The 10,000-nt window shown below is 48.5% G+C and overlaps 1 protein-coding gene across 7 annotated transcripts in view; it reads right to left on the bottom strand.

The window, feature by feature from the left end:
• Positions 1–10,000, bottom strand: part of ablim2 (actin binding LIM protein family, member 2) — a 54,864-nt gene that overhangs the window by 7,021 nt on the left and 37,843 nt on the right. For 5 of the 7 annotated variants that reach the window (XR_014746683.1, XR_014746682.1, XR_014746684.1 and 2 more), the window contains 7 exons: positions 9,717–9,834; positions 8,836–9,266; positions 5,720–5,824; positions 4,202–4,255; positions 2,613–2,650; positions 2,255–2,360; positions 2,087–2,120 (listed from right to left, as the gene is read on the bottom strand). Coding sequence is in view for 1 of the 7 variants with exons in the window: in XM_084690972.1 (XP_084547098.1) it covers positions 348–408; positions 2,062–2,120; positions 2,255–2,360; positions 2,613–2,650; positions 4,202–4,255; positions 5,720–5,824; positions 8,836–8,919; positions 9,078–9,266; positions 9,717–9,834 (814 nt within the window). In the remaining 6 variants the exon portion in view is untranslated. Of the gene's footprint in view, positions 1–347; positions 409–2,061; positions 2,121–2,254; positions 2,361–2,612; positions 2,651–4,201; positions 4,256–5,719; positions 5,825–8,835; positions 9,267–9,716; positions 9,835–10,000 lie in introns of those variants that run through there. The other 2 variants (XM_084690972.1, XR_014746687.1) reach the window with 2 other exon arrangements.

Here is a 10,000-nt window from a genome sequence, read left to right as displayed (position 1 = left end):
ATGGTTCACCCAGGGACAGCAGAGAGGGCGTCTGATCTTGGGTCAGTTTCAGCTCTGCAGGCTCCACTGATATAGAGCCTATCCACCAACAGGCTCCTCTGATTTAATACATCATAAGGAACTTATCTGGTATAGACACACATCTTTGATTGGAATCCAGGAAGTCTAGTGATAGCTGCTGCCTAGTGCTCGCCTCCAATACCTCGGCTAACATGCTACTGTAGAGCATAAACAACCCAGGACGGTGACTTGACCAGATCTAGTTTACACATCTATGTGGGCCGTCCTCTCTAGGTTGTGTATTGGATGGATCTACGGGGGAGGGGGGGGGGGGTTCCTCTCCTCACCTTTCATTCCCCCCCAGCTGTGAGAGTCAGCGTCTGGTTCCTCCTCTGCCGTGTTAGCAGCCTGGGGGAAACACACACACACACACACGCTTGTGTAAGACTACAAACGGACAAGGTCAGGCTTTGCTTTTTCCAGTCATATATTACAGTCGGTAGACCAGATTGTAGAAAAAGAGGGTGGACCACCTTCAGAGAAAGAAAGGTAGATGAGGGGAAAAAAAGAACACATTTGACCACCCTTTCATGCTCCTATTGGGTGGATCCAGAACTCAACCAATCAGGACAAAGAAATGACGATGGCACCACTGCAGTGTTTAACATGAATTTACCACAGGTTCTTAGTACTCATTTCCTCCACCCGCCCCCCCACCCCCTCCCTACCGCCATCTATCAACAAACACAAGGGAAACGGCAATAACACGCCATTAAGGTCTGAGAATAAATAGGCCCCAAACGCCATCAGTATAACCATAATAAACTGCCTTTGCTCCTATGACGTGTGCATGTGTGTGTGTATGTGGCGAGGGGGTTGATATGTGAAACCTGATATTGAAGCTGTGAGAGATGTGTCCCCTCCCTCAGGGAGAGTATGCGGAGCGAGGAAACAGGAGAGAGCAGGCCTGGCTCTTCCGTGTCCCCCTGTGTAGATGAGGTGGAATGGGAGCTTTCATCCACTCGCTTATCTATACCAGAATACACAGCGGCTTCATGCACCAGCTTCTTTCACTTGTGTCCTTTCCTATGCAATCGCTAATCTCACAGGAAGTGATGGCGGAAGGCGATATGACACTGGCCTATTCAGTTCTTTTATATTTAGACCAAAAAAAGGACATTAAAGGCTGTTAACCCTTAATGATAACCCTTTTGCTCCCGTCCCAACGCATTTTCAATTGAGAAACACTCCCCTCTGGTGGCATAAAAAACCCAAATACACTAAACCCAGCTGGCACTTCCTCCACACAGCAATCAGCCTGCCACCTTCCTTAACGAGCGTCTTGCCCAGCGAGGCCAGGACCAATCTCTCTTTAATGGAGCTTCAATCTAGAGGCCGCTTGGCTTAATCTCCTCGCTATGGCGACAGGCACACCTCATTGCCGTTAACGAGTCCGTTTCCAATACCTCACGGAGCCCTGTCCCTGTGAAGTGCGGCCAGAACGAATCAAACGCGCCCCAACTGGACTAGGCCGAGCCAAGGTTTTTTTTAACCTTCTGCTGTGTGTCCTCCTGTACAGGATGACAGGAGACGGAGGAATGCTAACGCTAATGGATGCTAAAAGGCTAATGAGCACACGGCGCTGTGAAATTGCGCACGGCTGTTGGTTTGTGGCATGTACATCATATTGCCAGCTGGTGTTCAAAGGGGCTATCAAATGTGTGTGTGTGTGTGTGTGTGTGTGCGCGCGTGTGTGAATGCTTTTCTGCTGAGAGAATGACAATGCATTGGTATGATGCCATTTCACACTATGAAACAATGGTTGTGACAGTGCTAGGGTATGAACAATAGCCGAGTGTGCGGAATGTTAGTGTGTAGAGTGTTAGTGTGTAGAGTGTTAGTGTGTAGAGTGTTAGTGTGTAGAGTCTTAGTGTGTAGAGTGTTAGTGTGTAGAGTCTTAGTGTGTAGAGTGTTAGTGTGTAGAGTGTTAGTGTGTAGAGTGTTAGTGTGTAGAGTCTTAGTGTGTAGAGTCTTAGTGTGTAAGTGAGTGTGACAGCTCACCTTGTATATGCCATTTCTTCCATAACCGGGCAGGGAAGCAGATTTACTGTAAGGGAAATCTGTGAGGAGCCAGGGAGAGACGGTCATTGATGGAGGCTGGGACATGTACCAAGCTGCCATGTCCCAAACAGAACGCTTCATTGGTGGAGGATGTGCCAGTCAGGCCATGCTGTGCGTGTGATTGGCTACTCACTGGGCAGGGAGGCGTCGGTGGGCAGGCTGCAGGTGGACTTGCGCGGGTCAAGCTCGTCTGGGTGACCGTCTATCTCGTTCTTCAGGATCATCCAGCTGGTCCTCGTCTGTAGAGAGAGGGAAGAAAGAAGAAGAGGGCTGAACGGATGGACAGAGGAGGGGAAAAAGAGAGGTAGGTAGAAAGAAAGAAAAAAGTTTTGAGAAACAGATGAGAGCAGAGAAAGAAAGAGAAAGAGAAACAAATATAAAGAGAGAGCTGGAGAGGGATGGAAAGTGAGGGAAAAAGTGAGACCATGAGAGATAGAGAGTGTGATAGAGTAAAGGAGAGCTGAAAAGAGAGAGACGGAGCGTCTACCTACCTTTACCTCGTCGCCATCCTGCCAGGATGTTCTGGAAGCTGTAAAACACACACATTACAAACCACACACATTGTGTCACACTGCAGTTAGCGTGCTCTCTCTCTCTCTCTCTCTCTCTCTCTCTCTCTCTCTCTCTCTCTCTCTCTCTCTCTCTCTCTCTCTCTCTCTCTCTCTCTCTCTCTCTCTCTCTCTCTCTCTCTCTCTCTCTCTCTCTCTCTCTCTCTCTCTCTCTCTCTCTCTCTCTCTCTCTCTCTCTCTCTCTCTCTCTCTCTCTCTCTCTCTCTATCTATCTATCTATCTATCTCTCTCTATCTATCTATCTCTCTCCCACACGCACATCTGTCTGACAGCCACAGCACCATCCATACAGTTTACGCTGCATCCTACAGCGAATCACTGTGTCATCATCATTTCCAGACAACCTCAAGGGGATCTTCAAACAGGCCATGCATTGTTTCCTGACATGTACAACAACTTTATGAACAGCCACAAGAGTGACAATACAGTTCAGCTGTAGAATATAAGAGCGGCGAATCACCATGGGCTCGTGTTTGTGTTTGGGGAGAGTGAGAGTATGTATTTTTACAGTCTGGACAGTCAGCACACACTATCGCATTCTGCCGGCCATGAGCTCACGTCTGCAAGAAAACATACGGCCTCGTACTGTGGACGCTTTGCTCATAAATCCTGAGGAAACATGCTATGGTCAACATGTGGTTATGATTTACTCTTCCTCATTCGTATCTCAGTGTTGATCGTATGCAGACGCGGGGGAACTGATTTTGTGTTGTTGGATGCAGTTGATATCAGATACAAGGTGGAACACTCACAGCTCATGCCATCACACGTTAAGGGGTTCTCTAGCCTCGGGGTTTGATGCTGGGCTGGGACAGTCTCACACACAAGGTGTGTACAATGCACTTCCATGTCAATAATCAACAATGTTGTTCAACACATAAACACGCACACACAAATGTTTTAGTGCACAATACCAAGTACGGGAAACACAGTGACCCAGACACCAACAACACCAATTATGATGACGGATGATTTCCGACCAATCACGATGGACACACGAGACAACCACAACACCGCTGCGACCAATCCGCTACGGGAATGAGAGTGTGAGAGCACGCATGGAAGGGAAGGCAGAAATCATCACAACACGGTCACAAAAAGGTGATAGGTGACACATATAGCCTGACTGGGTGAGTTTCTCGGGCAGGCTTGGGCTTAGAGCACAGGCAACAGTGACCGTCTCCATAGCGGTTAAATAGACCGCAAGTCGGACGGATCACTCAGTTGCCTGTGTGGTCAAGCCTGTTCAGTAGAAGCACACTAGAAATAAAGTAGACGTCGAAACAGAAAAGAACCGAGAGGCCTTCTGAACTGAAGTGAAAGGACGTTGACCCCTTGAGACACTGATCCCAAATCAGGCTTCCGAACCCCCCTGAAACACTGAAGGAGAGGGGGGAGGGGCGAGGAAGCTGATTCTGGATCAGCGTCCGGAGGGATGTTGTGAACAGGCGTCATGCGACACATCGTGCAGAGACCAGAGGACGTTAACCAGGAAGTAGAGAGCACTGTACCATGCTGTTTGAAGATGGGGGGTTTTCTATAGATATTTTCTTTGACCTTAGTCTCTGAAGATGTACAAGAGGCAAAGAGAAATGGATAGAAGGAGCCGGGGTGGAAGGAGAGAGGGACAGAAGGAGAGAGGGAGAATGAAAAAGAAGCATGAGTTAGCTGTTATTTAGGGATGGGAAGCCAAAGTAAGGGCAGCATAGCTTTGAGTCAACACAAGACATCTGTACTTGTATTATGACTGGCAAGACAGTCTTCTTATATCAGTCAAAGTCATGTCGCTTGTCATAAATATTCATGCAATATGTGCAAAATATATCACTTACATATGTAATTGTACTTGTCTATGAGTCCCATGGTGGTAGATACCAAGGGAAAGTCTACAGTTGGCTACCCTTATATAGAATTTGATTTTGAGAACGATCCAACAAAAAGTTTTCCAAGATTTTCCACGAGTAATGAATAATAAAACTGTCCTGAATGTGATCATTCATGATTGTATTTAGAGAAAATCATAGGAGCATAAAATAAACATAAAATAAACAGTAAATAAAAAAGCCATTCTTTAAGTTGACAACTGCAACAATGATTCTCATTATAAACCACCCAGTAGGGTAGTCCTAAATGTCTCTGTCAAGTCAATCCTTTGGTTTGTCAGGTACACAGAAAAACACAAGGTCAGACTGGGCACTGAAATTCTTAAGACAAGACAACGCAAGCACCTGGCATAACATAACATATAAGTACACAGAACACCTCTGGACAAAAAGACAAATCTGTCAGCGATACTTGGTAATCATGCATTCTCTCTTCTCAGCTTTTTCAAAGGCAAAATGACTCATGGAATAAAACACATGTGGATCATTTAGTTTTACCGATTGCCAGCACTGGAAACAATAGCATATAAAAGCAATCAATACAATGACTAGAAAACCTATTAAGTAGATAATTGCTGGCTTTGTTCACTCAAGTTAAATGTGGCCAAGTTTGGGGTGTTTTTGTGTGCGACACCGTAGGATTCAATGGGAACAATATGGTGGATCAAAGACAGGGTTCAGCAGAGCCATCACCATGAGGAGGATCCTCTTAATACTGTCAACATGGAGAAGATATCATCTGAGAGCCTCAGTCCATATAGGACAGAGGGATAGAGAAAGAGGAGAGAGATAGGGAGGGCTGACAGAGAAAGCGAGAGAGAGGGAGGACAGAGAGAGAGAGAGAGAGAGAGAGAGAGACAGAGAGACAGAGAGAATGAGACATAGAAAGGAGACAGAGGGAGAGGGAAAGAGAGAAGAAGGGAGTGACAGAGACAGGGATAGAGAATCAACATGAAGACAGGAGAGAGACAGAGAGAGAAGAGACAGAGAAGCAGGAAGACAAATAGAGACCAGAGGGAGTGCCTGACCCACATACACCAAACGAGACCCCCCCCCCCTCTCCGTCCTCTGAGAGGGAGGGGCCAGGAGGAGTAGGGAGGTCCGATGAGGCTGGGGGGCGGCGCGGAGAGGCGGAGCCAAACCTACCTGGTACGTGGAAGTGCCTGGGGGCAGCCACATAGGAGGCGGAGCAGGGGGATTTGCCGTCGGAATACGTGGAAAGACTGGGGGTGCTCCGACCACTTTCACTGCCTCAAAGGGGGGAAGGAAGCAGGGACAGGGGGAGGGGGGGGCAGAGTGGGAGGGAAGGTGGGTGGGTGGGTGGGTGGATGAGGTAGGGTTGGGGGGGGGGGGTTGAGTGGTGGAAAATAAGGGGAGGGCAAAGAAGGAGAGTTATGCTCTAGTTATGCAGCGCTTATCGTTCTTATCCGGCCAACTTGACAACCCAGCCTTTTGAGTACGTTTTTGTTGGACACGGTGGTGCATGTTCAAACTGGACATGCTCCACGTGGTTCTACTTTCAATTGTGTGTGTGTGTGTGTGTGTGTGTGAATGACAACAGGCCATCAACATGCTTGGTGTCACACACAGGCTGGGTGGTGAAGTCAGTGGCACCTGGCAGGCCAGCGCTAGTAAACATCTAGTTCTGAAGCTGCAAGAACAAGGGAAGACGGGAGGAGAGAGATAGAAAAGGACGAGGGAGAGAGACTGTTAGTTGAGAAGAGAACACGCGCATACTCCCATCTTTGGGAGAGAAAGAGTTATGCTAAGCAGACGGGATGCAAGAGGATGATGTCATTCACACACACACACACACACACACTCGCATACACAAACGGGAGGCAACACAGACTCCGAGTGCAGTTAGTGTATCTGGGACAGCTCCTCCACACACCTGGAGCTGAGGCAGGACTCTTATTCTGAAGGAGAGGTGAGCGGAGGACTGGGAGAAAGTGTGTCGGTGTATGTGTGTGTGTGTGTGTGGGCAGGGCTGCTGTGTGGGAGGAAAAGTGTGACCCCAACGATAATTATGAAAATGTTGGTACAGTAAGCATTGAATCACAAACAACCAGCAGGATGAGCTCATCCTTGATCATCTTTGCTATTCTGTCAACCTGCCAAACACCCCTTGATCTGTAATCCCTAGCTTCAACCATGAAAACAGTGGGGACCAACCCTTCGGCGACAGTAAAGACCTGGTTTAATCACTTAACTGGACTCTAACCATGTCACAGGCAAACCTGATCCCTCATTAAAAGCCGAGTCCAGTGCATAAAAACGCTGCAGTCTCCTTCACGCTGTGTTAGGAACCACTGAGACTGCATTGCCAACCAGCCAAGGGTAGCACACACCACTGCAACTTGGGACCAGACCCCAAATTACAACTTCTCCAATTGGTTTCCTTTCATCCCTTGGTTAACTCCCCCCCCCCCCCCCCCCCCCCCCCCCGCTTTCATTCGTCTCTTTCATCCCTCTCTCCAAGATCGCTCGGCTTCTCAGGCTCGGGTGGAAAAACCACCGAAAGTTTGGATGGCATTTGGCGACGTACTGTACCAACGTAGGCCCGTGACCTCATCGGTTGCTCCTTGCTCTTCTTCTCTCTCTCACTGTGCGTGCGCCGGAACAGCGTACGCCCGAGGCGTTCCCTCCGACGGCAACCCTCAGATGCCCTTCTCTTCCTCGTCCGTGTCTCTTTCCAAATCTGTTTTGGATCCTCAACCCCGTCTCTTTCACAGCTCCTAAAACTTGATCGGCCTCCTGAATGTGAGCTATATTTCCCGACAGGGCCTCGTGAGTCACGACGCAGAAAGACAGCATCGGGAGCCGCTTGATGACTTCAGCATGTGTCAAGGTGTGGTCGGATTGGACCGGAGTCAGCGGGTGCGATAGTAAAAAGGGGGGATGGATATCACGTTGGGTCTCTGTGGTCGACACACTGTCTCCCCTGAGGCTACATCAGCTTTCTCTTATCTATTACTCTATAACAACTCTCCTCTAACACCCCTTTTGTCACGGCTTTGGTCGAGGCAAGCTTTTTAAAGCGTGTTTCTTTAAAACACAGAGACTGATTACCTCATGTGTTTTTGTCTCGAGCAACACAGGAAGAAATGTACCAACCAGCTGCACTTTCACACACTCTCCACAGACAGAACCTGAACTTGACGCTGAAGGGTTCAAGGCTGAAAAACACTGGTTCAAAACAACACGGTATAGGGTATCACACAGAACACAACAACACTCTACATACGATGTTCACGTTAAAGTGCAAGATGGATTACATCCAACCAGACATGTATGTTTTTTTTTACAGAACAATAACTTCTAGGCAACTTCTAGGCAACGGTATTAAACAAACCAGAAATAATCAGACGTATCCACATTTACGATAATCACAAGGCTCCCATGCACAAGTACGACAACTTCAGGCGAAAAGAGTTAAACACCTTCCACAGACATGATCAAAAAGGGGCAAACACAACGACAACTCACTGGGACCGAGCACTGGACTCTGATGCACACCACAAGGAACCGACAGCCAGTAGAGAAGACACAGAGGAAAGACCAGGGGGTTTGTTTTACCGTCTTGTGCGTTACCGTGAGGAGGCAAAGTGAGATGCAGGGAGGTCCTAGGTTTAGACTCAGGAAGGGGGTCCTCTTTGAGGCCTGAAGGGAGGGGGGGGGGGTGAAGAGGAGACCAAACTCAGGTAGGTGGTTGGACATGGAAGGCCTGTGTGGGTAGGACAAGTGACCTTGCACACTGGGGAGAGGGAGTGATTCTGTATCTGGGGCGGTGTGTTGGGGTGGTGTGTTGGTGGAGGGGGGAGGGGTTTCCCCTGAGTCTTGTGAGTAGGAAGGAGGCTGGGTGTGGCTACAGGATGGGACCGGACTATCGGGCAGCAGTCACCTTCAGAACCTGGTTATACCAAAACAAGGGCAGCACAAACCATGCAAATGTTTCCTGTCTCACTGATATAAGCCAACACTCACTGGCCTAAAACACTCCGGGGAGAAGAGCTGTGACCGCTGGTTAATGTTGGGGCTTGTAGGCCACACATTCCAGAGTTACTGGGACATGCAACATCACCACTACAGTGTGAGCATCACAAACGCTCAGGTCAAACTTTCCTATTCGCACAGCACTCCACACAGAACACAGACCCAATCCAACACAATAGGAGCCAGATTGATTGTATATCTGTAGAGTTTCAAAATAGACATGATCTATTCTGGATTGGGTCAAGTTCCATTTTGTTGTCTGGTACCTCGGAAGAAAGGGATGTAGTTGTGCTGTTGGAGCAAGGCCAGAGTGGTAGGGTTGAGGGGCAGGGACATGCCTCCGCTGCCCCCTGGTGGTGTGGGGGAAGATGTACATCCTGGTGGCATGGGGGAATATTTACCCCCTGGTGGCGTGGGGGAATATTTACCCCCTGGTGGCATGGGGAATATTTACCCCCTGGTGGTATAGGGGAATATTTACCCCCTGGTGGTATAGGGGAATATTTACCCCCTGGTGGTATAGGGGAATATTTACCCCCTGGTGGCATGGGGGAAGAGTTGTACATAGGCAGGGAGGAGGAGTCCCTAGCCCAAGATGAGGGGTACTTGGGCCCCCCCACAGAGTTTGGGGGAAGGGGGAGGGAGCTGGAGTCTCGAGCCTGGCCAATGAAACGCCCGCTCAGGTACATCTCAGGCCCTGGGTGTCCAATCAAAATGAGGGGTAAGCTGTGAGTCACTGATAGGAAGAAGTAGGTCAACTCTGATAGGAAATACACATCTTCAACAAAATGACTAAACTCTGGAAATGTCTCTGTCTTTTTGAAAATAAAAAAAAACAGTCCACCTGGATAGCTTGCGGCAAAGGACTACCACTAGTGTGTCTTATACTATGAGGAACCACCATTGTACTGGCATTGTCAGCTCATTTGTAGAGGAAAATGCAATGACACTGCATGAAATGTTCAGAATGGAAAAACAGAAAAGCATTCTAGAAATTTATAGAATTACAGTGATCAGTGGAAATGAAAGTAAAAGAGGTTAGCACACATACAGGACTACAACGTTATCCACTGTCATAAGTTTGACTTTAATGAAAGGTTTCCTCTTTGCAACATGTTTGAGTGTGTGAGTGTGGTTGTGTGTGTACCTGGCCTGCTGTAGTTCTGGGGGGAGCGGGAGGGGGTGTAGCGTCCGTACCCCCCCAGGGAGCTGTTGGAGCTGGGGCTGGATGGCCTTCGTTGACGAGGAGACTTCTCCCCATCACCCTGGAAACACACAGGAAGTGATGTCATCCGACATCCTCACTGTGCACACTTCACACTGCCAGATCTTTCCAACTGTTCACAAACTCCCCACACAACAACGGTCTCCAAAAACCATGACTGCATGATCTGCTTTTAACGATAGCGATCAATCACATTGCAGATCTCA

The sequence above is a fragment of the Hypomesus nipponensis genome, chromosome 25, assembly GCF_054491055.1.
Source record: "Hypomesus nipponensis isolate SF chromosome 25, ASM5449105v1, whole genome shotgun sequence".
Classification (NCBI taxonomy): domain Eukaryota; kingdom Metazoa; phylum Chordata; class Actinopteri; order Osmeriformes; family Osmeridae; genus Hypomesus; species Hypomesus nipponensis.
This window is presented reverse-complemented; position numbering and strand designations above follow the sequence as displayed.